Source organism: Rousettus aegyptiacus, unplaced genomic scaffold, assembly GCF_014176215.1.
Source record: "Rousettus aegyptiacus isolate mRouAeg1 unplaced genomic scaffold, mRouAeg1.p scaffold_m13_p_18, whole genome shotgun sequence".
Lineage (NCBI taxonomy): Eukaryota > Metazoa > Chordata > Mammalia > Chiroptera > Pteropodidae > Rousettus > Rousettus aegyptiacus.
In genome coordinates, this window is record NW_023416293.1 from 4,509,104 (window position 1) to 4,535,919 (window position 26,816).

A 26,816-nucleotide genomic window follows, 5' to 3' on the forward strand; every position below is an offset into this window, starting at 1 on the left:
TGTGCTACAGGAGGATTCAAAGGATCGAGATACTTATATAATAAAGAGCAAACGCTTTAAAAACTTGTTGACGCATCTGTTATTAAAAACGCCCTTTATTTACCATTGATTAAAAAAGTGACTTGAACTTGAAATAAAACGAAGTTATACTAAGAGTTATTGCCTGCCGTACCTTCTAACATACATGACTGCATTTAACCCTCACTATGCCCATTTTACAGACGAGGAAATCAAGACTGAGAGAAAACACTGGAGAAGGGTTGAGAGTGCTAGAAATAGAATCTATACCGCTAGCTTGGGGGTCACTGTGTTCCTGGCCCAGCGCTGTCCAGTGGGTTAAAAAAAAAAAATCAAGATATGTGATGTTCTTAGAGCGGCAGCCGGCAGAAGTAAGAGCTTAATAAATAAAGGTTAGTTATTATGATTATTACACCAGATTCTGCCTTTTTTCTTTCTCTATCGCTAATGCATTAAGGTATAAGCGTCCTACCTCTTTTAAATTCTTCCACTGAAGCTGAGGACAGCAGTGTACTTGGTTGGCTCCCCGTCTGGCCTCTGAGAGGTGAATAGTAAGAAAAATGTTGGGGTAAGTAAGTGCTGCAAATACACATACATGTAAGTATTTCAAATAAAAATGAAAAAAGTGCATTATCGACATGGACACCATTATTCCATCATGAACTCCATGTCAGGGTGAACAGAGACCATTCAGATGAAACAACATCTGTAGGACTATATTGCGCTCAGGTGGCTCTTGGGATACTTCTGTTTTACAAAGGAAGGCTTTCTGCAGCTCCCAGCAGAGAGATGTCTGTTTCTTATGAAACGGTACTAAACGACTCCAACTGGACTTCTTCACACCCTGTGAAATTGTACCTAGGCCTCTTTCCTGAGAGAGATGCTTCGGTTTCTCTGAAGCATCTGGGAAGCGGAGCCAAATAATGACTCATCACACTGAGGGTCTTGTGTTTCACATGCAAGGTTTCTGGCCCAAAGTGTGTCTTCTGGCTGCCTTTACTGGCAGTGCTGATGGACTTTGCTTCTCCTTTACTTCTCATTTTCCTTATAAATGAGGAAGGGGCCTGTGTCACTCACGGCCACGTTAACAATGGCAATGCCAAGACATGGCTCTTTCAGTGACTTTTACTTTTATGTATTCTGAAAACTCACACTTTGAAATTTTGGGCTGACAAGCAGCTCTCTGAGAACTAAACCTGGAAATTCTCTGCTCCCAAATCTATACACGTTTTAGTAGTCCTTAAAAAGGAAAAAGAGGAAAACACCAACAGTTCCTTTATTGAGAAAGTAGCCTTGATGTTCATCAGATTTTTCACAATATGCTTCCGTTCAGAAATAAACAATTCTTGCTTAGTTTCTCTGCTGTCAAAATCAGTTCTGTTTTAAACATATCTTTAGTAGATAATTTACGAGGAAGAGTATGAAGTAAGCTGGTTCTAGTAATTTATAATCTTTTAACTTCATTTTGTTCCGATGAGACTTTATAAATCTGACCTTTAAAATGGATTTATCTATTTTACAAAAATATGAACACTTTTTCATTGCATAAACAAAAATAGTCTAGGGGAATGCAGTGAAATCTGGGTAGAACATATGAGATGGTAAGAGAGAATGCTGCTTTGCCGTCAGGGACAATAACTACCTTAGCTCCCCACAGACCTGGTGTAGTGTTGTCATTTCTAGGTCATTTGCTGCAAAAAAAGAAAGAAAAAAAGAAACAGCAAGGTTAATATCTTACCTTATTAAGGCGACTCAGGCCAAAAGTCACATAGGTTTCCTAACTTTGAAGGGCAGTGCTCATTTCTGTGGCTCAGATTTCTACCCAGGATGAATTTGATGACAATTCCATGTCAGAACTTATTCCCCAGAGAGGCTCTGATGAAATCATTCGCAGTGCGTGTGAATGACGGAGTACCCAAGAAAGTTCAGTGTACTAGACTTTTTTTTTTTGAGTAAATGTGGGTGTTTTGCAGTTGTAACTGCGAAAATGAGAGCTCTTGCACTTGAAGCTGGACTGTAAGTGAAAAAGCCTATTTATTGTTATAATTTAATGGCTAATGCTCTCAAAATAGGAATTCACTTAAATTTACCTGGTAAGTTAGATTAACTTAGTAGTCGGGTTAAGAAATACTTTGATTAAAACCACACTGCAAAATGGGGAACTTCGATGGACTGTTTTAAACTCTCGACCTCAAAGGAAGGAAACCAACTAACCAATAATGATAACTTGTAGGAAAAAAAAAAAAGGTTCCGAATCCATATCAGATTCAGAGTTAACAATGAAATGACTCAGCATTCTGGAGGTCAATATTACAACCAGACTGGTGGGATGCAGGTTAATCGGGATCTCAGTGTGTAAGGCACAGAATTTTCTATTCTATGCTGCACGTTATTGAGTGTTTTCTACCATACCTCGGCAGGACGCCCCTTCAATATTAACCCCCCTCCTCACAGCAGCCATCGTGGGAAGCCTACGAGTTATGGGGTACCTTCGTACATTCCTTACCACCGTCCCCTCCCGCTCACTGGCCCCAGGCTGTGGCCCAGATGGGTTTCTACCCAGGGGCGGCCATCGCCAAGACAAAGCCCCGACCCCCTCGAAGCCACTGCGCGGCGCTGAGGCTTCCGGAGGATTTTAACGCGGCGAGGAGAGCGCTAATGGTGTTTCGGCAAGAAGCACCCTCGCTCTCGGACAGTCTGTCTTTAGTTATCACTCCGAGAATTTATTTGTAGCTTTTTATTATCTCTTTCGCCAAGCCACCTCTCCCCCCCAAACTCTCCGCGGCGCATCACCAGCCGACTGTGGGGTGCATGGAGGGACAGGGCGGGGACCCTGCGCGCAGGGTCCGCGGCCTGCCAGGGCGCCTGGGCGGCGCAGATAAGCAGCGGGCGGATATGGGGTCCGGGGCGCACCTGGGGCTGCTCCCCCACCCCCGCCACCCCACGATCGCCTCCGGGAGCTCTCAGGCCCGGCCGCGGGGCGGGGACAGACGGACGCGCCACGGCGCTCGGCCAATCAGCAGCTGCGGGGAAGATTCAAAAGGCCGAGGAGCCAATGGGAGCCCGCGGCCGGCGGGGGCGGGGCGGGGGGGCGGGGCCTCGGGCGCGCGCCCGGGCGGCGGGCCTGCGGGGCGCGCGCGCGCGGCGGGGCGGCGTCGCGCGCGCGGAACTGCCGCCGGCTGCTGCTGCTCTGCGACCGTCGCTGCCGTTGGTGCCGCCGCCGGAGCCCGGCGCAGGTGAGCGCCCCTGTCCGCATCCCGCTCCCCGCGGCGCGGCCCCCGGGGTGCGGGCGCGGGAGGCGGCGGGGCGCGGGCGCGGCGCGCGCGGCGGGGCCCCGGGGCGCCGGGCCTGGCACCGCGGCCTCGCCCTGCGCCCCGGGTCGGTCCCGGCCGCGGCTGGCGGGGCGCGATCAGCGCGCGGCCAGCTGCGGAAATAGAGCTGTCGGGTTCGCGTTGGGGACGTTTCCCTCCATTTTGGACGCGCGGTGTCGGTGTGAAGAGGCGTCGGCCGGGGAGGACTTGGGTGGACCGGCGACTCTGCCCGGCCCCTTTGTCCCCGCGCCGCAGGACCCGCACGCCCGGGCCCGCGCCGAGCTCTTTTTGTGACAGACGACCGGGCGGCTGGGCGGGTGCCGCCCGCGGGGGGCGCATGGGCTGGCGAAGTTGGCCGGGTCGCGCCGGCTGCCACTGGCCTTGCGGGTCGTGGCCGACTCGCCGTGGGGGTCGCTCGCTCGCGTGTGCTGCGTTCCCTCGCCCGGGGTTTCCGCGCACCCCCAAAACGCATCGCGCACCCCCAGAACGGATCGCGAGGTTGGCGGGCTTTCGCTCAAAGCTCGAGCCTCCTTTTTCACCTTTTTTAAGGCTTAAAAAAAAAAATGCTTCATAATGACACCTTCAGGAGTCTCAAGGGGTACTTAGTAACCGCTTGATTTGGGAATGCCTGGTTCCAGGCGCTTCGCCGAAATGATGGCGTGGCCTGGTGGGGAGTCGGGCTGGGATAGTCGGTCCCTCAGAACGACCCAGCGGATACACTGGACAGCGCTTGGACGAGCGACGGGCTCATCCTGGGGCGAGTGAGCTTGCTCACCTGCTGTGTGCGGCTTGGACCTGGCCAGAGCCCACTCCGGGTTCGCACAACAGGGAATTTGCAAATAGACAGGAGCAAATGTGGAACTGCACGTTGTAGCGGCGGCTGTGATGGGGGTCCCGGGAGAAGAGCAGCGGGGCGCTGCCTTTCGCTGGGCCGTTCGTCCCGTCCGTTTGGTTCCTGAGAGCCGTCTGGGGAGGAGGGAATGCGGTGAGCAGGGACGGAGCGATCTTTCCCCTCAGTCTGTATGTCTTAGCGGGCATTTCAGGCCATCCTGCCGCTGGCAGCCAGGAAGGCGGCATATCTTTTGCATCCTGCAGCGGGGGCACGGAGCCAGGCCAGGGGTTCCTGTTGGTGTTTTATGCAGTAGGCCAGCCTTGGGCTCAGGTGTTGAAGGGAAGCCTTCAAACCTCACTCGAGCTTCCCTTTTTCTGCCACACTGAGACCAATTTGGAGAAGTGGAGGAAAGATAACCAGAGACCTTAAGTGTTACTCTGTGATCCGCAGAGCACAGCAGCCTTCTGTCACGTTGATAAAAAGTAACATGTTGGGGCCCACATGTGTGAGGAGTCCAGTGCCAGCTGACACTGAAGTTAGTGAGCATGTGCTTGAGGATCCTCATGTTTCCACTGCTTATGGCCCATGAGGACCTTGTGTTCAGTAAACAATTGTTTTCTTTACACGCTTGGCTGAAACATCCCTTATAAGGAGACCGTGTCCACGTGTGGGTGCATGACACGCATTTGTGCCCTGTCCTGGCTAAGTCATTCCTGCAGGAGACTATGCTGGTCTGTGATTGCACATGTAACAATGGTGCTCTGGTCTTGTGCAAAGTGGGGGTGGATATAATGTTACTGGCTTCGTCTTTTGCAACCATTCATGTGTAAGATAGCCATCTCCTAAGGAGAGTTCTGGTTTGTTTGTTCTTTTCCATCCACCATATGAAACCCCCGATTCTTAAATTTTTATTTAATTGAGCTTAGAGACCTAACAGGTACCCACCAGATATCTTAATTTGTTTAACCCAAAATGTTTAATTGGTCACAGAAAGATGCCAATAAATAAATTTTCAAAAAGGCACAGAATCTGTGCAAGGGCTTTTAAAAAAAAAAAAATCCCCGGTGGCCCCTGAGTCCTGAGGGACTGGGTTTCAAAAGTTCATAAAAAGTCGTTTGAAGCTTGAATGGCACCTCCACGTAGAAGGTGCCTTCTTTCAACCCTGGTCGACCCACCTTGGACAACTGCTGTGAATAACAGTGGTTTGATTTGAGAGGGTCCAGGGAGGAAGAGGAGGCACAGAGAAGAAAGAAGGAGGGCGCGTTTCCTTCCCCTTTCTTCGAATTTGGAGGCTCAGGCCAAATGTTGAAATCGGCAAAGCCTGATGTTGTCACCTTCCTTTTTCGTGCCCCTCCTCCGCTCCCAAGGTGTTCACTGCCTCCTACTTTCCCCAGCGCCCCTCGGGTGACTCCTCACTCAGCCAGGTGCGACTTCATCCCCAAGCTCCTGGGCTCCTCTGCCCCCTACTCCAAGCCCAGACCCCTTCACTGCACCCCGGGGATGCTATTTCTGTAGGTGCTGGGAAGCAAGCTGTCTCTTTTACCTAACGCGTGAATGGGCCGACACCCTCTAATCACCAGATAAGTAGTTGTGTTTTCTTTCATCTACCAACCCAGCTACTATCTTTCTAAACAAGCGAAGCTTGTTAACTTTTTTTCCTCAGGCGATTAACAGTGAAGAAACTGGTGCTTATGAAAGATTGTTTTTTTCTCGGGAGGGGTGGGGTAATGTAACTGTGTCCTTTCTTAACTCCACAGTCTTCAAAAGTTCTTAAATTTCGTTACTGCTGTATAATCAGCTCTTGAAGGAGCTGCGAGAGGAGTGTGTGTTTATGTTCCCAGACAATATATCGGGAATTGCTTAGTTGGTAAAATGAAGGAGATTGGCGGGGGGGGGGGGTGGGGGGGCGGGCGGGGGGACTTCCCTGTCCTGCTGCCTGCTTCTTAGACTGGGCGCAGCCGGCTCAGCTGGTGCTGGAGGAGGTCAGAGGCACCGGTTCTGTCACGTGGAAGTGTGACTCTGCTGTCAGTGGCGGGGAAAACTTTACCGCCTGAGCGCTCAGGGCACCCAGCAGTCAGGCGATGTTCAGAAAGGGGGCAAACAGGCAGTTCCTACGGTTCGCTCGTGGCTTCTTACAGTGTCGTTTATTGAAGGCTTCGCGGGCTGTGTTTGTAGTGAGTGGAAAAGAATGTTCTGACTTGGGGTCCATGTCTGCTGTAGGCTTGCAGGAGATGAGCCAACTGGGATGAGGGCCAGGTACGTGCTCGCCCAAGTGTGACGTCAGCACCCTTCCTTGGTTTGCACTAGGGACTTTAGCTGTGAAACTCGAAAGCTTTATCAAACAACCCCAAATTTGCTACTCACAGATTTGCACTTTTTCCCTCCCTGTTGGCAGGTTACAGTAATGTTCATTATACATCATTGATTTTTCCAGACAGTGTTTCACTGAATTTTTGTTTTTAATAAAGGTAATTTGTTAAACATTAAAGGCATTTTAAAGCTTCGTAGGACTACATGCAAATTTGTAAATCAGAAAACGCACCCTTTGTGAGATTGTGCCTTGTCGATTAGCAAGAGAAATGGTCACTGTAGGTGATAGTGTTTCACGTAGGTGTTTTGTCATAATTAATCCTCAGTGTCACTTACGTGTGCCACAGTGGCCGAATCGTCCTGTATAAAGTGATTCCTAATGAGATACGGTGTGGCCGGGAGAACGACCTCCGTATAGTCCTAACTCTGCCGTTTCACGGTGGCTGTTTTCATGCTGTTGGACAAAACAGTTAACATCTTTAAGCCTCGGTCTCTCACCTTTAAGGGGTGGCACACTCTTTCCTCTAGAGGCCTTCCTGGCCCCAAAATTTTGACCAGTTAAAATTTTGGAATGTCATATTTTAGTGTCCAGTCTATGGCGGTGGGGGAAAGACAAATGTAAGTATGTATACATTGACTCTATTTTTTTTTTTCTTTAAAACTATCCAGACTGATTTTCAAAAATGCCAAGTAGAAAATTTGCCGACGGTGAGGTGGTCAGAGGTCGATGGCCAGGAAGTTCGCTTTACTACGAAGTGGAAATTCTGAGCCACAACAGCAGCTCCCAGCTTTACACTGTGAAATACAAAGATGGAACCGAGCTCGAACTGAAAGAGAGTGACATCAAGGTGAGCACCGGAGTGTGTTTATAAGAAGGGCTCTAAACGCGGTGTGTTTTTAGGTTCGGAGTGGTCAGTTCTGACTCCGTTTGGAGGCACGGGGTCATGCTCCTGCTTTGGGTCAGGCCTCATTCGGGGCTCGGGGACGTACGGAGCTCCCGGTCTGCTGGAGGAGATGTGTGACCACGGTCATCTCCCTGGGGTAACGCGTTCTGTGACGGGAGTTTGTCCCGACGTAGGGAATGAATGCCCCGGGTTTCCGGGAAGGCTCTCGGATGTGGCGACCCCTGAGCTGAGCGCTGAGACCAAAGAGGAGAAACTTGGGTGATGGAGGGGGCAGCTTTGAGGGGAGCAGATGGCAAAGGCTTGGGGTGGGGGACACAGACAGCCAGGTCCTGGGAGAGTGTGCCAAAACATGGCAGGGGGAGTTGGGCTTCATCCCAAACCCCAAAGGCTTAATCAGGAGAGAGGCTTAGATTTGAGTCTGCCCCAGGCTCCTTAACACATTTCGTGAGGGCCTGGGCTTTGAAATATCCGATCTGTGGTGTACAAGTATGTATGTAAAATATCACAATGAATTACTGGACAAAGGAAAAAAAAAGGATGCACAAAGTAAGTTCTAACTTTTCAGGATCAGATTCAATAGACATGAAATTACTTTGTCAGAATACTATCGAAACTTCCGTACACCTGTTTGCAATTCTGTTCCTTGTTGCGGATCAGTAACAGTTCTCGAACCTGTCACCTACGGACCATGGTTTGGGTTTGAGTGCTCTATACCTGAGGTCGGCAAGGTTTTTGAATAAAGGGACAGGTCGTAAATATTTGCGGCTTTACGGGCCGCATCGTTTCTGCAGTGCACAGCAGCTCTGGACAGGCCGGGAGGGAATGGCCGTGGCTGTGTCCCAATGAAACCTTATTTCTGGACACCGAAATCCGAATTTCAGATAGTTCTCACATGTCATGGAGTCTCATTCTTCTGATCTTGTTTGCAATCAGTTAAAAAAATGTAAGGCCATTCTTAGCCCCTGGGCCACACAAACACAGGGCTGGGGGGCATTCGACCTGCGAGGTCCCTGGAAACAGAGGGCGAGGGCGGGCAAAACGTCACGAAGCCACCCAAGTCGTACTCATTTTCAAGATCTGCCTGTGTGTTTTGTTCAGAGTGGAACTGGGGGACGGATTTTCTTGTTATTTCACGTGTGCACATCTCTTCTGTTTCATGGTCTCGGTTTTCATCAGTGTCCATTGTAACACTTGTTGCACACGTTCTTGGGAAAATGTACAGCTTGTTGGTTTAGACACATTCATTTCATGGCAGTATCTTCAAAGATCTAGTGAAGGCTGCATTGGTCTCGCGAGAGATGGGCCGTTAGTGCAGCAGCCCCCACCACCCCCCACCCCCCGGCCTCATCTGGTCCCATCGGATCCCTGGATGGCCCTGGATGGTTTTCGAGTCAGCGGTAGCCATGACTGCCTTTGCGACCCTCTTCGAATCTGGGTCTGTCTGAAGGTTTTATGACTTGTAAAGCTCTTTGCTTTCTGCTTCTTTCTAGCCTTTAACTTCCTTTAGGCAAAGGAAAAGTGGCTCAACTTCCAGTTCTCCCTCCCGCCGCCGAGGGAGCAGGTCGCGGTCACGGTCGCGGTCCCGCTCCCCGGGCCGACCGCCCAAAAGTTCCCGCCGCCCCGCCTCGGCTTCGCAGCAGGCTGACATTACGGAGATGCGGAAGGAAGTGTTGGAGGTGAAATTGACTCCACTGGTGTTGGTACGTGTCCACGTCTTTGGGACATCGTTGTCCGTATTCAGGGTTGACTCTGTCCAAGACGCGGTCTTCCCCTTTGTATGTATTAGTTGCAATCAATAGTATTAAAAAGCCAGTGAAACATCAAGTCGAAGGTGACAGCTTTGGAAGATTACATCAAAAGTGAATGTTTAGAAAAATAGGAGGTATAATGCTTTTAAATACCAATGAAAAAGCATGTTTTTAAATTGCTGGAGTACTATTCACTATTGTGGTGTTTTTCAAAAAAAGTAGTTTTTAAATATGAATGACTGATTGTAGTTTGAACTAAGTTTTATAGTATATAGAATAATGAGACAGTAACTGTGTTTCAAAAACATTCTTGCTCTCAGCAGGACTACAGCCTCATGATCGCTTTCTCTATTCAAAGGTGATCATTTTAATGGAATTGCTTTGAAAGCTCAAGCTTGGAACTCTCAGTAGGTGGAGCCTATAGGACCTTGCACAATGACTATTTTAGATAGTAGACCAAATAGATATCATTTTAAGCAAAATAGAATTGAATAGAGGTCATTTTTTCTATTTATTTAATGTTACCTCTTTCTGAATAAAACACAGATTTTTAACAACCTTAGAAAATGGATTATGTACATAGTATTTTGTAGCGTGTATAGACTTTTAAATTTTAAAATATCGGGAATAATCTGCATTATATTTTTCTACATCATTCTTGTACAGTATTGTTTGGATATAGCATAAGTTGTAGAGATATAACATAATGTTTAAAGTTAGCTTCATCGTTGATAGACATTTAGCTTTTCTCCTTTCTGAATTTTCACTGTTAAAACAAATATTCTTCTACAATATCTGCTATTTCCTTAGGATAAATTCTTACAAGTAGAACTTCTAGGTCAGATGCATAGAGCAGATTCGAGGCTTCTGATGCATATCGCCAAATTGCTTTAAGAAAGTATATTCCAGCATCAGTAGTGCATGAAGGCCCATTTTCTCATTCCGAGTATTATAATAATATATATATATTTTTTGCCAATATGATTGTCAGAGATTCTCAGCTCAACGTTTTAACTTGCGTTTTGATAATTACTCATGAGTTTGAACATTCTGACTATTATTTGTGGCTCTCATTATTGGTCAGGTGACTCAGATCAAGAAACAGGCGGTGTGTGCTACTTTCTGTCACATTTTCATTTTTAGCCTTTAGTGACCATTGTGTTTTTACAGTGTAGCCTTCTTATAGTCCCGGTGACCCAAGAGCCACAGGCTCATTAGTAGAGCCCTGGACCCACCGTGTACCCACTGCAGTTGAGGATGGTGTGTTGCGTGGGAAGGATCATACTTCGGCTGCATGTAGCTTTGAACTTGTAGCTTTGAACTTCAAGTTAGCCTTGTTCTTGTTGACTCGTAATTGTATCTTTTGCAGTAACTGGCCTCACTGCATGAGTATCCAGTCAATTTGTAGTAGGCACGGCTTAGGGGCTGCGGCTAACTAGCTGTGTTACAAGATTGCACTTGTGGGTACTGTAGGTTACATATTGGACATTTGAAAAACAGTGTAGTTATATGTGGTATTCAGGTGGGTCCGGTTGCTATGATGGGGCTGTTGGCTCTTGGGTAAATTTGAGAGTATGTTGCCTGTCGTCACTGTTCAGTTAGACTTCGATTTGAACCGGACTTGATACTGTATTAATGCTGTCCTTTGCCATCTCTCCTCCCAAAGGGTACATTTGGGTTTTTAATCTGTTGTCCTCTTCTTGCTTTATTAGTGTTATACCTTGTCAGTGACTTGTGAAGGAGCAAAGTGACAGATTTCAGCCATGCATTGCCTGAAAAATCTTTTGCAAGCTAAAGCACTTTCCCTGCTCAGTCTGATGCGAAATTCCCTCTACTGCTGGAAGAGAATGCACGTCCAAGGGGAGAGACTGAGTCCAGAAAAGGGATGCAGGGAGAGAAATATAAGGTCAAGAAAAAACCAGGCAGTGTGAAATTCAGAAAATAGTCAGTGTGTTGGTCACTAGTAATACTCCATATGTACCCACTATTTCTAAACTTCCTATTATTGGCTATTTGGGGGCAGTGAATGTCTTTGACGTTATAATGTTCAATCTAATTATTTTTAAAAGATGAAAGATCTTATGTGGAAATCTGTAATATCAAATCCAATCTTTCGAAGACTGAGAAATTCTAGTCAGTTTTATCGTTTTTAATTTTTAACAGAAGTAGACTGAATTCTTCAGAATTGAAACTGAGCATCTTTGGTTTATGTTATCGCTTGGTTTCACAATAGTAAAATGTTGCCATCGTGTTCTCTTTCAATATGTTACGATTCTCACGTTAAAATGTTTTATCTTCTTCAACGCAGCAGCCCTTTGGGAATAGCATCAACAGGTACAATGGGGAGCCTGAGCACAGGGAGAGGAATGACATACCACACAAAAACACGCAGGTACGAAAGCGTTCCTTTTCATCTCGGGTGATTTTTTAGTTTGTTGAAACGACTTTCCCTAAGGAAGTACATCGCAAACCATCATATTTCTCACGATCGTTGCTAAAATTTTACCCTAAATTAAGGATGAATATAATTGAACACATTCATTCTTATTAGTATATGGCTACATTGAGATGCTGGGTTAGTTCATGATAATTATTGACTACAGATATTTAACACTTTTTGTTTTTTAACTAGGAGAAATTCCATTTGTCAGAAGAAAGTAGTTACACATCTACACAGTATGGCCTCCGTCCAAGAAGAGAAGAGATGAAATTAAAAGAACTAGATTCCAAGGAAGAAAAAACTATAACAAAAGGACCTACATCGTCGAGAACCTTTGAAATGACAGCCACACAGAAGAAGGACTTAGAGTTTGGAGGAGTACCTGGTAGGTGTCAGGACCCGGCTTAGGGAGGGCACCTTTCTCTGAAGAATTCTGTAGCTGGCCAGGTAATGAGCCAGGTGGGAGCCTGGGGAAGAGCCTTCCAGTCAGAAGGCGCATGAGGGGCAAAGGCCTGAGGTGGGAACGTTCCTGAGGATTATCACAGAGAAGAAAAGGTGCCAATGTGGCTAAAAATAAACCTTCTAGCAATTAGTTAATAGGTTTTGAGCAAAGAAGCACGAAGCCATGATGAAAGGAAGGCCGATATCAGAGTTGTCTACAGGAAGGGTGGTGGATGATTAGGGGCGGAGATCTCTGCTAATCATCAGACCTGAGGTGACAGGGCCTGGCGTCAGAGCGGTGAGAAGCAGCTTCGGGCATAAAACACTGTCTACTCTTCCTGCTAGGCGGGTTGATTACGAGAGTCCAAGATCTAAGTGTTCAGAGGCTTGGCGTTATTAAGTGGGTGGTACCGGTGAAATTTTATGAGCTAGTGAAAGAAAATATGTCTTGGCCAAATGGTTCAAAATCCTGCAGGGCTTAATTGCTTTGTATTTTGTCATTGTAGCCACTGGCCAGCTGGTCCATTAAAGATGGTGGTCAGCATCACTGAAAAGGAGAGCACATATTATAGGAATGTGATACTATTTTAACTGTTAGAAACTTAAGGACATAAAGTGGGGTGTTTTTTTTTTTTTTTTTTTTTGATTTTTAAGATTAGGCCAATAATTGTTAGACGTTCCGAGCTTTAATTTGTTGGAGTTTCAACATGTTTGCTTCTGTAGTGTTTGGATTTTACATGTTGTGGGTCCTGTTTTCCGAGGCGGATTTTAGCTGTTCAAGGCTGGATGTCCACTGTCTTACTGCTTTGGTGGCCATGATTGCTCTGCCCGCCGGACTTGACCGGCAGAGATGGGGACTTTTTCACGAACATTAGAAATTGGCTTCAAACAGCTAGCCAGACTTGAGTTCTGACCTTGAAAAACCCACATGATTCTTGGGGGGGGGGGGGGACACAAACAAAAACCCAAAAAACAAAACCTGGATTGAAAATTGTTCACTAATTGTCCGCAGGTGCGTGTCTCATCATGCTGGGCCTGCCTGCCTTCCTCTTCCTGCTGCTGTTGATGTGCAGACAGAAAGAGCCCAGTCTTCTGAATTTCCCGCCCCCTCTGCCAGCTCTGTATGGTTTATGGGAAACCAGAGCGTTTGGGGCCTACGTCCTCTGGTTTTTCGTTCAGGCTCTGTTCGCCTTACTGCCAATTGGGAAGGTAAGTTTTTGTTAGTGGTGCAGAGAACCGGGAGGTTTTCCTTCCCTCTCTCCCGTGTTTATATGAGGAAATTTATAGTAGTTTTAAGGTTAAAAGCCGTCCTTAGTCATAACTACCCCAGCTCACTTAGTAGTTAAGTTTTACTCTTGCATCTTATAACACTTGCTTATAAAGTGGAACTTTAAAAATTGGATTGAGGTTTTTTTTTGTGTAACTTTCCAAGCCAAATAGAAAAGAATAAGCTATTTTGTAAAATAACCTAATGCTCGAGGTTGCTGGGGAAAAAAAAATTCTGCTCAGTATACGTCCTTTCAGATGCAGAAGTTAAAATTAACAGTTTTAATTATGAGCTACTAAGCTCAGTGGACTTTAGTCTGTGTCTTTTTATTTTTTCTTAATACGGTGAGTTTCTCATTTTCATCTCTTTCAGAAATGTGTCGTCAGGAACATTTTATGTTCAAACTTATGCAGTATCTTTAAAATTTGTCCTTGTCGCTAAGTGTAGTTTTTTCTTCTTTTATTTGAACACTTGGATATATTTAAAGGAACGCGAGATTCTCTAAGTAATAAATAATTCATTTAGAGATCTTATTCTGAGGGCTTTGCAAGTTTACCGATTGTCTGTCGACCAAAGGATCAGTGTTTCTAGGAGGGGTGAGCGCCAGGGACAGGGTAGAGCTGCAGGCGCCAACTATAGACTCTCTCGGTGACGCTGGCCTGCGCGGGGGGCTTTGTGGTGTGGACCTCTGGGCATTTTTATGGTAGGGCTCTCCAGTAAAAAGTCACAAGTTCAGGTTAACTTAGGTAAGGCTTGTTCAAACTAGATGACATTTATTAAGAAAAGCAGTTTTATGAATATACAGATATTCACAAACTAAAAGCCAACAGTATTAGCGAGGTACCTTTAACAGAAGGATCATTTGAAATTAGCATGTGAGGTTTTTGCTAGTTGCATAATTTCAAAGGTATTACATTTTCCTGGGCTCCCTTTCACAGTTCCTGAAAGGGTAAAGTAGCTTAGCCGAAGAAAAATGATACCGTGTTAGTATTTTCCAGTTTAACATGAATTGTACCATTTCCAAGTAGTTACTTTGGGTAGTAAGATGTGGCTGCCGTTGGGCAAGTGGACATTTTATTTAACTCATCCCGTGGAAGTTGTGTGTTAATCTCGAGTACCTGAGGTCTGGGGACATGGGGTGAACTGAACAAAGCCATCCGTGGTCCCCATCCACGAAGGGCTCACGATCTCTTATTAGGGGTAAGGAATCACATGAAATGAATAACCGAATAACAGGTGAGTGTGTGTAAGTGTGTAAATAGCAGAGCGAGTCAGTACCTGAGTGCGTATTGTCACGTAGCACGTGGGTCAGAGTGGAGGGGTAAGTGGGATAGAGCCCAGCGGAAAAGGAGCTCAGCGATGCCAGACAGAAGAGCTATTGTAGGGTCAGTGGGAGACACTGAAGATTTTCGAGCTAGAGATCGACTAGACGTAGAGGCACGTGGTGGCGCAGGGGATGGTCACGCACACTGAGAAGTTACTGCCAGATTGATATTTAAGACAAACTCCCGAAGGTGGGCTTGCTTCATCGAAGGGTTTACTATTACGATGTTTGAAAGCTGTTACTAAATTCCTGCTAAAAGATGGTCCTCCTTCTTAGGCATGTTGAAATTTAAGTGATGTTAAAGGACATATATATATTATGTATGATGGTAAAGTGTTGTGCTTTTTAAATTTTTAAATAAAATTTTTTCTTTTAAGGTTGTAGAAGGAACACCTCTCACCGATGGAAGAAGACTGAAGTATAGATTAAATGGTGATTTATTTTTTAAATACTCACATTGGTGACTTGATAGCTCAAAACTTGTGAATGTCGTACTCTTTAAACTGTCGAAGCCGATTACACCAGAGTACTAAACAGTAAATTATCTCTTAGATCTGAAGGGCATGCAGAGAAACTGTTCACACCTGCAGCCAACATGTAAAAGTTACACCACGTAAAGTAACATAGTCCCTCAGCCACTCTTCCCTATTACCCATTTTCTTAGTAACATTTATCATGAATCGAAGTAATGTGATTTGTATATTTCACCATCCTGAGCCTTTCTCACTGCCTAACAAGCCCTACGCTGACACAGGCTCCTTGCCACTCCTGCCCGTGGGGAGCCACCCGGCCCTGGCTCACCTCGCTCCAGCCACTGGCCTCTTGGATGTGTTCGCTCCGTTTTTGCCTAGAAACCCCCCCAAAATGTATAATGGCAGCTGTTTCGTCCCTGTCACGTCCGTGCTCAGAGAAGTCTTCAGGTCCCTGCCTCTCCTTTGCTCTGTTTTATTTTTCTCCATGGCAGCTCTGCCTCGCTGACATCAGTGTGTCTGTCTGTTCATTGGGATCTTCCCCACTGGAAGGTGGCTTGGTGGGCTGGGGCTTGGTTGTGTTCATTGTAGCGTGCTTGGTGCCAGGAAAGTGGGTGGCCAGTCGGGGCGCTCACTAATCTGTTGGCAACGAGGGCAAGAAGTCGGTCTCTCCAAGCCTCACACCGCGTGGGCAGACATTACCTGTTGCCTGTCTTGCCCTGGGTGCCTCCGTGGTAGGAGTGTGGGGTTAAGTAAGAGGATCAGTCCAACTTTGCCATGCAAAGACTTCGATCAAGTATAATTAACTATTAAGAAATATGTGGATAGTGTAGATATCCTTAAATGATTTTGCATTTTGGCTACATTGTCTAGGCCAGGGGTCCCCAACCCCTGGGCTGTGGACTGGTACCGGTCTGTGGCCTGTTAGGAACTGGGCCACCCGGGAGGTGAGTCGCGGGCAAGCGAAGCTTCACCTGTATCTGCAGCCGCTCCCCAGAGCCAGCATCACCGCCTCAGCTCCGCCTCAGGTCCTCAGGCATTGGGTTCTCATGGGAGCCCCGGTCCCTGGGGCCAGAAAGGTTGGAGACCGCTGGTCTAGGCCGTTTTCTTTTTCTTGGGATTTATATTATAAATTTTAATTCTTGGCTCTTTTTTATCCTGTTGCTTCTTACCATTCTAACTTTGAGTGACTTACCAAGCATCCACTCTGTCTGCAATCATTGCTGAGTTCTCACAGGGAGAACTGCCTTTTGTGCCAAGGCCGGGAAGCATCGAACCGAGCTCGTCACCTGGCCCGTGGCGGCTGCTTGACACTCCTTTGCTGCTATTGTCAGATATTTTGTTTACTTTAACCAAATTCCTTGCTGCTGGAACCAGGTTTCGAATCTCTGACACATCCTCACATGTGCCTTGCAGTGATGGCTGATTCTGGGGAGAGACGGGGGTTCCCTTTTTGCCTTAAAGGTCTGTAGGTATTCGTGGTTTGTGGGCTTCTGTCCAGGGTACTGATTTGCTTTGTTCCCAAGTGATCTTGGCTTCTGATTTTGCTTCCTTTCGAGGGTGTGACACTCATGAACCCTGTGCCTTATCTTGACGCTCCTGGAGCGAGTGGGCCGTGGCTGGACTAGTCGCTTGATTTTTCTTTGTAAATTTCCTTTGGTTCTAGTTTTATGAGATTTCTCCTCATGAGATCTTACCGAGATGAACTAAGGAGATTCCTAAGACATTTTGAATGATTATTTTTAATCCACATAGGCTAGAGAGGAAGAAACTGCTTTGTCTACCATTCTTTTTCTTTAATATTCATAAATTTTATGGATTTGAAAGAATGTTTGAAGAAATTAAAAAGTTTAAGTGTTAAAAGTTACTCGTTGGAATAAACCCAATATGTTTAAGTAATAAGTTAGGGCCATTTTTGATTATATGAAATTTGAGATTCTTTTGAGCTTTTTCATGGTGAATTCCTGTGCCCTTCTTTTCAGCTTTCTCTTAATTGAAAGCAGATGATGACTATTCCCAGTGAAAAAGGGTCTCCTAAGTTAAAGTGTGTGAGAAACCGTGAGAGATAAAGCATCCATATTGACGACCACCCCTCAGGAGCCTTGCCTGTTTGTACATATTTGTGTGTATTTCTCCTGGATAATGAAGTCATGACTTCAAAAAATAACACTGCCTTATTTCGTAACTGGATAAATCCCATGTGAACCCTGGGTTAACGTTGCGTATTATTTTTTTTCCTCGAGGATTCTATGCTTTTGTCCTGACGTCTGCGGTCGTCGGAGCGGCTCTCTTCTGGGGCCTGGATCTTTATTACGTGTACAGGCATTTCCTCCAGTTGGCGCTGGCGGCCATCGTCTTTTCCGTGGTCCTGAGTGTTTATCTCTACGTGCGGGCTTTGCGGGCTCCGCCGGACGAGCTGTCGCCGGCCAGCTCTGGTGAGCAGTGTGGGAGCGTGGGTCACGAGTGCCTCCCACAGCCCCCAGCAGCCGCCTCTCCGTGTGCTCACAGTACTCTGATAGCTTCAGGTTATGAGAGAAGAAGAGAAGTAAGAACAAATAAAAAAATTTACAGAGAAATAAATTTAAAGGAAAAACCTATATTGGGTTTTTTCCGAGTTGTTTCTCTTCCTTGTTTAGTCACCTGATAACAGTAAGACATTTTAGTAGCTTACTTATATTTTGGTAATATTAGTAGCATCACAATTTATGACCAATGTTTTTTTTTTGTCCCAAACAGTAAGCATCCTTTAAAAACTACAACAAAATAACAGAGATTACAGATTAGTTGATTCCGGCCCAAAGTACTTAAACATAAAAAAAAAAAAAAAAAAAAATTAAGTTGCTTATTTAAAAAAATTGTGAGTCCACATAAAAAAAAAACTCTAGTTCCCTTAAAATTGGGGTCCGGCCCCCCGGGCCCCCCGTAGCAGCATGGACGCCTCCAGCTGGGTCCCGCACCGCCGGCCGCCCCAGTCCTCACCAGCCTGGAACTCGCCACCGCACCTGTTTGCCAGGCTCCTGGAGGCGAGCAAGCTGTGACCCCGGGTAGTTGCCAACAGCGCGTTTTCGAAGTCCCACTGGGTTTGGAATAGCGCCTTTCCAGAAAGCTCTGTTAGTTAAGAACTTTCTCTTCTCAGGAAATGCCATCTACGATTTCTTCATTGGCCATGAATTAAATCCTCGGATTGGCGCTTTTGATCTGAAATACTTTTGTGAGTTGCGCCCCGGATTGATCGGATGGGTATGCCTGTTTTTTTTTTTTTTTTTTTTTTTTTTTTTAATTTCAGTTCAGTACAGATTAGTGGATTTAGAAAGAGTTGTGGACAATTTTAAAGTAAGCCGTGGGTGGTATATTTTTAGGAATAATTATAGCTTTCCTTAAATCTGTCTACCTAAAATATTTTCTTATTGTAAATATAGTCCAGGGGGTTAAGATGCCCCCGTTAATGGTTAGTAAACTTTTAAAAGAGTTTGCTTTATTTTGATTATATCCGTTTCTATTTATGTAGGAAGATTGGATCGTAGAGATGAAGTCATGTAAAGAAAAATGTATTTTCCTCCTCTTAAAAAAAAAACAAAACGTATTTGACCTAATTTTAGACTTGAGGGATATAAATAGTTACGTCCCTCACTCCAGCCACTTCTCAGGGTTAACATCTGCATAACCGTGGTGTAAAGACCGAGATCAGCGAATCGACGTTGTTACAGTGTTATCAACTAAGTCCACGCGTCTGAGTTTCACCAGTTTTCCCACTGGCAACCTTGTTCTGTTTCAAGATCCTCTGCAGGCCCCACAATGCACTTCACTGTAATTCTGCGTTAGCCTCCTCTAGCCCATAATCGTCGCTTAGTCCTTCCTTGTCTCTCATGACGTTGACCCTTGAAGAGCGCTGCTGGGTTATTTTGTAAGAGGATCCTTCAGTTTGGGTTAATCCAGTGTTTTCTCCTGGTTGGAGTGAGCGATGCATTTTTGGCAAGAATGCCACAGGAATGGTATCCTGCCTGCCCTCCTCAGCGCGCCCCGCCCAGGGGTTCCTGCTGTGAGGCGTCTGGCTCCCGATGGTGGTTGCCTTAGGGGGTGGGGGTCAGCAGCTTTCCTAGCTGTGAAGCTGCGTCTTCCCCTCCATAGTTGCTCAGGGTCCCCAAGGAGGTGCTTTGAGACTGTTTTTTCCCCTTTCTGTTTCAGGTGGTTATTAACTTGGCGATGCTTTTCGCTGAGATGAAGGTCCAGGGTCGTGCTACCCCGTCCTTGGCAATGATTTTGGTTAACAGTTTCCAGCTCTTATACGTGGTGGATGCACTCTGGAACGAGGTAATTTTAAGAGCAGAGGCTTTGGGGTCAGATGGCTTTCGGTGTGGGTGAGTGACCTGACCTCTCAGGGCCCTGGCTTCTTATACAAAATGGGGAGAATAAGTCACTGTCTAAGTGCCTTAAAAATTAAATATGTATTTTTGGAGATTTAGCCAAACATTGTCTTCTGTTAATTAACAGAAAATGTTTGTATCTTAAGGAAAAAACTCTTAGGGCAGTTTGTGCAGAGCCCCAGGATTGGGGATGGGAAGTTACTTTTTTCTGTACGTTATCATTTTCTCAGCCAGACGAGAGTAAACTTCTTGAGGAAGGGACTTGATTTCCTGGTTTTCTTGAGCATCTGGACGCTGCTGGGCACTCAGTGGATACTCGCTAGCTTTCTTGTTTGGTCAGTTGATAGACACGCCTCTGTATTCGAGACCCAGAGCAGAGATTTAAATATACGTGACGCCTCCCCTGGGCCGCTGCGGGGCTGGCCCGTGCAGCTCTGCCGGCCCTGGAAGGGCCCGGGTCGGGCTGCTGCTTCCACCCCGTCCCCCGACTCCCACTTGCCCGGTCGTCACCGCCGCATCTGCTATTTGCTTTCACCCCCTTCGATCTGCTTCGGCCCCCGGCATCCAGCTGCGGGCCTGGCGAGCCCACGCGCCTACGCGTAGGCGCTCGTGACCCGACTGTGAGCCCTGGGGGCCCAGGGTCCGAGACGTTTGTTTTTCTGTTCCACGGTCTGTTTGCTTTTTTATCCGGGTTGGGGGGGTGGGTGGGGGGGACCTGCTCTTTGGAGGAGTTACCCTTTTTCTCAAACCTAGAGCGCTGGGTCTTGAGCAGCGTTCATGCTTGCCGACTTTTCGGCATCAATGCTGTGTACATGCGGACTTGACTGCACTTTGCAGATCCTGTGTTTTTTACAAATTGAAGGCAAGACCCTCCACCCGGAAAAACATGGCAACTTGCTGGAGGCGCAAATGATAGTTTTTCCTCTCTCACACATTTTGAAGTCCCTTGTCCCCCTGTGCCCTCGCAGGAGGCGGTGCTGACGACCATGGACATCATCCACGACGGGTTCGGGTTCATGCTGGCGTTTGGAGACTTAGTCTGGGTCCCGTTCATCTACAGCTTCCAAGCTTTTTACTTAGTCCATCATCCGAATGAAGTGTCCTGGCCGGCGGCCTGTCTGATCACGGCTCTGAAGCGTGAGTAGTAATTCCCGCCTCCGCGTATTCAGGATCCTGCGCCGAGTCTGTCGAGCTCTGGCGTCTGTCTGCGTGTTTATAACGTGCCCTTTAAATGGCTGTAATTAGCTCACCGTCGAAGGATGAGTGGTGGATGAGGATAAGAAGATTTGTACGTCGGGTCTTTAGTGGTCTCCGAAGAGAGAATTTTTATGGATTTGACATTTAAAAAAATTTACAGTTGACATTCAATATTGTGTTAGTTTCAGGGGTACGGCATGGAGATTAGACATCTAAATGCTTTATGAGGTACGAGGTCATCCCTCCGATCAGCCTGGTGCCCACCTGGCACGTACACAGGTCTTCCGGGGTCGCTGTGATGTTCCCGATGCTGCGCTCTACAGCCCCGTGGCTGTTTTGTAGCCACCAATTTGTATTTCTTAATTTTTTCACCTTGTTCGTCCAGCCCCTTTCCCATCTGGCAACCATCGGTTTGTTCTAGAGAGATAATTTTTAAAGAAACCATTTGCTTTTAAGTTTAATACATTTAATTTGAATTGACAAAACGACTTTAAATTCGTTTTAGAAATGATTCATCTTTTTTTCCACTCCGGGCCTGCTTTTTGTGGTGGGAACCTTAAAGAGTAGGAAATCAGCCTTTCCTTCATGGGGCTGACATCCTAACGGGGGGAACGAGGCTCCCAGGCCCTGGGGCGAGGTGCGGAGAGGCGCGTAGGAGAGGGACTGAGGGCCAGTGCGACGGGAGTTGGAGGCAGAGGGAGCCTCTCCCTGGGGAATAGCGGCGTCAGCTGATTGGAGGAGACGGTGTTTGACCTGAGTTTGTGGGTAACAATGGGCGGGGAGGCAGGTAAGTCAGGCAGAGGGGACAGCTCTGGCGGAGGGGCGGGGGCGTGGGGGGTGTTTGGGAAGGAGCGAGGCGCACGGCCGGGCGGGGCGAGGTTCCCATGGCCGGTGCGGGTTAGCTGCCGGGCTTTCCTCTTATAAACACGCCCAGCGGGAGGGTAGGCAAGCTTAGCAACGGGCTTCAGATATAGCGAGTTTTGCTGCACTAATTAGTGTCCGTGATAGAAGAAATTTAAGCCGCTGGTTAAAAGGAAGGTTTTGTTTCATCACTGGTTTGGTTATCTGTGTCGGCCACGCCCGTGTGTTACTCAGAACAACATGTGTGCGTTTTACAGGTAAGCTCATGCTAGGGACTGACAGCGTAGTGGTTAATAGTCAATGATGTGTCAGGCCTGTTAACTTTGACATTCTGAAATTTGAACTAAAACTACCAATGTGTAGGTTCACAGTGGGTTCCGGCGTATATTTACGTGTTTGACGTTCTAGAACTGAGCCTAATCTATGTACTTATTAATAAAGTGGTCATGTTTTGGCCAGTAGGTATCATAACCAGAGGGGAGATACTTCCTTCTCTCTCGCCTTCATTATACTGGGTTCTAGTATGGATGTTAGTGGATTTTATCCGTGGGTGTCATTGTACTTGCCAGTTTTGGCTTCGAGGTATTCCCGGGTAGGTGATGGAAGCCGATGGAAGCCGTGGGATTTCGGGATAGCTTTCTTGCTCTGGCATTCTGAGATGGAGAGATTTGGAATTTTTCTTAAGAAATCAAACTAGTATCCTCTTTGGAAATGTCCTCAGAGTTCAGAAATAATCTCTAAGTGATATTACAGATGCTTTTAAGTATTAGATGATATCTCAATTGTTAATGTGGAATTTTTTAAAATTTACAGTTTGTGGATATATAATCTTCCGATGTTCAAATACTCAGAAAAATGCATTCCGGAAAAATCCCGCTGATCCGAAGCTTGCACGTAAGTATTGGTTTTATATTTTTATTATTTATATTACGTGAAGATTTTATGTCTTTGTCTAGAGGTCATTACAGATGTATTTTTATTTTTATATAGATTTAAAAACCATTCACACGTCAGCGGGAAAAAACCTTCTTGTTTCTGGATGGTGGGGCTTTGTTCGCCACCCCAACTACTTGGGTGACCTCATCATGGCCCTGGCGTGGTCCCTCCCATGTGGTAAGCACTCAGGGGGAGGGCTCATGGGACTCTGTCCAGCAGCCCACAGGGCGTGTGTCCTTAGTTGGGGCAGCGTGGGCAGAGCCGGTGTGAGTGGGTCCCCCCGCCACCGAGGTTAGGGCTTCCCAGGGCAGTTTGGAGCCCACAGAGCCTGACATTTTGCTCGAAATTCTTTAAAGCAAAATTTTAAGATTTAAATTGTGCCCGATAGCTTTGATCTAAGCAGAATGTGTGGAAATTTATTTTTATTCGCGACTCAGTGCACATACATCCTGCAATGCTTCGGCTCTTAAGTAGAGAAGGCGGTTCGGTTTGTACTGGCCTTGGAGGGGCTGCGTGTGGCCCACCCGGCAGTGGTGGGGGGCCGCTGAGTGCCACGGGGGGGGGGGGGGATGGGGACGTTTGCTTTAACTCTGAGGACAGACGTTCTTGGGGACTGTCAGAATGGGTTAATCAACGCCCCTCTGACTAGCGGGTCATCCGAAAGCTGCCTCGGCCACGCACCGGTCGGGTCTCACCAGCCGCTTCACCGTTGTCCCCGTGTTTGAAGACGAAGTGCACGGAGAGGGTCTGGGCGAAAAGCAGGACGAACGTCCTGCCGCGTGGTGGCGCTACCAGAGCCCCGACCTCCGCTCACTGTCGTTCTCCACAGGCTTCAACCACGTTCTGCCCTATTTCTACGTGATCTACTTCGCCGTGCTGCTGGTCCACCGGGAAGCCCGCGACGAGCGCCAGTGCCGGCGGAAGTACGGCCTGGCCTGGGACAAGTACTGCCGGCGCGTGCCCTACCGCATGCTGCCCTACGTGTACTGAGCGCGGCCGCCGCCCGGCCCGCCCCCGCGCGCCGACTGCAGCCCCGAGGCCCCGCTTCCTCTCGCCGCAGGACCCCAGGGCCGAGTCGTCTTTCGATGGAGCCACGTTTATTTTTATTAAATCATAGCAACGTAAGGGAAACTGTAAAGACGTTAGACTTTGCATTCCAATAGGAAGTTTTCAGCCCTTGAAAATCTGTAAGCAGTAAACAGGCTTCTAAATGCACTGAAAAGAATACTATTGATTTTATGGGTTTTGATTATTTTTCAGATTTTGATCTTTTTTTTTGTTTTATAAGTTGGTTCTCTTTAAATGAAAACACTGTCACATTTAGAGTACATTTATGTTTTATTGCTTTGAGAATAGAATTTCATTTCCCTGTAAATTAAATCATTTACTGGTTATGTGATTTGAAAATGAAAACCAGGCTTACATTGAATGCTGTCTGTCAAGAGGATGACAGCTTGAGATCATTAGAAATAGGTTGCTTAGCCTCCACTTCTAAAACTGCATTCGAAATGTAAATACATAGCTTTTATGTAATATATGGTGACTTCAGATTTTTTTGTACAGTATTTTGAATGTGAAATAATCGCCAGGACTAAGTATCTTTTTAACAAAAACATTTGCAGTATTTTAAATTAAGTTTTGTAAAGTAATACATGTGAATTAAAATTTTTGAAGCAATTTAGAATTCACTTAGTATTGTGTAAAAGATGCTATTAAGATATAGGAAGGGTATTTTTCTTAATCCAAAGTTTGTGAATTTGGCTTCTCTACCTCAATTGCAGGTGTTTGTTTGCCTTTATAAACTGTTGCAGATAGAAAAAGTAGAATAAATATATATTTTTGGAGTAACATCACTATTTAAACATTTTTACAAAGATTGGTGGCTGAAAATTTGCCATTTCAGGCTAATATTTTTGTATGTTTTTGACCTTTTTAATTAAGCTGTGTTTTTCTACTGTTTAGCTCATGCAGTTTATACTGTATTTTTTAATATCCTTTATATGTACAAAACTATTCAGGAGTGTTATTCATTTTAAGAAGTCTATTCATCCAAAAATAATTTGAGGAAATAGTTTAAAATCATTTCGCGCTTTTAGTTTAATAGATGTGCATAAGGTAGCTTTAGTTATTAAGCTGATATAGTCTCTAATGTATAATGGAACATCAAATTCACTAAACTTCTATATTCAAATATAAATTCTTCTCAGTATCTTAACCATAGGGGAATCTAATAAATACGTATGTATGTTGGGTCTTTAGTTATACATTTTAATATGAGCTGTTTTGACGCGCGGCGAGCGTCCACTCTGCACTGCGGCTCGAAGTGCGCGGTCGCACTGTGGCCGTGCAGCCTTGGGAGCCGCCCTGGCGGGACGGTCAGTGCTGAGTCAGGGCCGTGGGTGCGAGCTGCCGCTTCTCATGCTTTTCATTTGGTGCCAGAAAGTAGCATCCCAGACCAGATGCGCCACGGACGCGCTGCGGGAGGGGGAGGACTTTTACTTTTATCCCTGGCAATGAGGAAGGAGCTTGTCCCCAGCACAGGGCTGCCGTTCCTGGAGACCAGCGGCGATTTTGCTTCTCATTGTGTTGTCCACATGTTTATTTGATAAGTTTTATAATGAATTTTTAAGTTAGAAATAAAGTCAAAAATAAAAAGATGTTTTTTGGATCACTTTGGAGCTTCATGTGTGTTTTTTTTTGCCCCTAATTCTGAGATTATTAGGATCAAAACAGAGGTTCTTAGCCCCGCGCTGCTGACTTTCCCTGGAGTCATTTGTCTGGGTCCCTCCTGGACCACAGACACACAGGGCCCTGGCTGACTGCTGTTTCCATAGGGGCTCTTGGAAACGAGCTTGAAAGGGTTAGTGGGGGGTCCCTCCTGATGCCCCGATAATGGCCACGAATTTAGTATTTGCTCTTTGATGAAATAAATGATCACAGCTATGGTAGATTCAGTAATACTTCCAAATGAATCTGTGTGGATCACCAGAGCCTCTACGTACATTCGAAGGACAGTACACGTGACAGGCCTTGCGTCAGGCAGGCGAGGTCAGACACCCTCACATCTGCGTCTCTCTCCCCAGGGTGCTTTGTAGAAGATGGGTGTCAGAATCTGTACGACATCAAGCAGGTTAAAAATATCACACTGTGTGATAGAGATCTTGGTCTCTCTTTTTGTATCGCTTGGAGAAAAGGCTTTGTGTGTGGGTAGTTTCCGTAAATCAAGGACGTTTTTAGCAAACCCTGGGTAATTTCTAAAACCATTTTAGCAAATGAATTGGACCAAATTGGGCCATTCCACCTTGTACCTGTTAACATCCTACACTTTATCATTTTCTTACTGGTCCCTAAGTGACAGGGACTAGGTCTTTAAATGCTTTTCTGTAGCGTTGTGAGTAACTAGGCTCTTATTCTGTTTTTGTGATGCTACTTTCTAGTAGAACAGATTTATAGACGTAACAGTGAGTGGATGTTTCTGTTTTGTTCGTGGCTGTCACAGAGTCTGGTCTCGGGTACGAGCCCCACTTTTCCCACCCGTTACTACAGAGAAAATGGATTGTCGGGCTTCATTTGTGTACACACGAGCATGTTTTCTGCCAATGAACCCATTGCCACGGTAAAGTGACAATGGATGTGGCTTTGAATCCCGGCTCTGCCCCCTCTCGGCAATGTGAGCTTGGGCAGCTCACTGGCTCTCTGAGCTCCAGTTTCCTCTCGTATGAAATTCGGCTGACAGACCCCATTGTGCGTAGGTGGTCTGAGGGTTATACGGGAATTCTTACTCGTGCCCGGCATAGCACTCAATAATAAAAACTCTGCCTACAGAAACACTTTTTGACCTTAATCCAATTTGCTGAATTCTTAGGACTGCCTTTTCAGAGGGAAGGAAGGTCTGAAGTCAGAACGAGACTGCCTTTAAGGCAAGGTCCTCCTCCTCGTCTTGGAAGCTGTGGTGTCTGGTTTTGTGTGGCTCAGAGCATCCGGGGAAAGTCTCCCAAGCATTGCTCTACACGCTTGTGGTTAGTTTACTGCCTATAACCGCGGATCTCACTGTTTGGAGTCACAAGGTTCATGAAAACATACCCTGGTATCTTGTCAGGTGCCGTGGTTTTCATTTCTGGAAAAGTCAAACCAGCTGCAGCTCAGGACATGCTCATCTGCACAGATGGGGCCAGGAAGAAAAGCAACTGGAACATTCCCCCTCTCGCCGGGCTCACGTACCGGTGGGAGGAAGAGATTGCACCTGCCCAGCCTGGCTGGGGGAAAAAAAAAAAAGTTTTTACAAAAGGTATTGCCTACGTGTGAATATCTTGAAACACGTAAATCTGGTTCGAGTCAGAAATTCACTGGTTTAGTGTGGAAGTTTATTTTTCGTCCCTCTCACACAGCAAC

The 26,816-nt window shown here is 46.3% G+C and overlaps 2 protein-coding genes across 4 annotated transcripts in view; one reads left to right on the forward strand and one right to left on the reverse strand.

Annotated features, from left to right (window-relative positions):
* Positions 1 to 565: 565 nt before the first annotated feature.
* On the forward strand, positions 566 to 25,095 carry LBR (lamin B receptor). Of its 3 annotated transcripts, none has more exons than XM_016165466.2 (14): positions 566 to 586; positions 7,141 to 7,319; positions 8,867 to 9,076; positions 11,433 to 11,516; positions 11,757 to 11,949; positions 13,018 to 13,214; positions 14,974 to 15,028; positions 17,310 to 17,501; positions 18,203 to 18,306; positions 19,252 to 19,377; positions 20,399 to 20,567; positions 22,302 to 22,382; positions 22,479 to 22,601; positions 23,254 to 23,414. In XM_016165466.2, exons 2-14 carry the CDS (start codon positions 7,155 to 7,157, stop codon positions 23,412 to 23,414), a joined length of 1,860 nt encoding a protein of 619 aa, XP_016020952.1. In that variant the 5' UTR covers positions 566 to 586; positions 7,141 to 7,154. The 3 variants fall into 3 exon arrangements, with proteins under 3 accessions (XP_016020952.1, XP_016020951.1, XP_036091294.1); XM_016165465.2 differs by lacking the exon at positions 566 to 586 and adding an exon at positions 3,160 to 3,254; XM_036235401.1 differs by lacking the exon at positions 566 to 586 and having other exon boundaries at positions 7,155 to 7,319; positions 23,254 to 25,095.
* Positions 25,096 to 25,200: 105 nt separating this feature from the next.
* The window catches only part of DNAH14 (dynein axonemal heavy chain 14), a 193,830-nt gene continuing 192,214 nt past the window's right edge, over positions 25,201 to 26,816 (reverse strand). Inside the window, exon 88 of the mRNA XM_036235400.1 lies at positions 25,201 to 26,680. Coding sequence (XP_036091293.1) covers positions 26,567 to 26,680 — 114 coding nt within the window. The 3' untranslated portion in view covers positions 25,201 to 26,566. The remainder of the gene's footprint in view (positions 26,681 to 26,816) is intronic.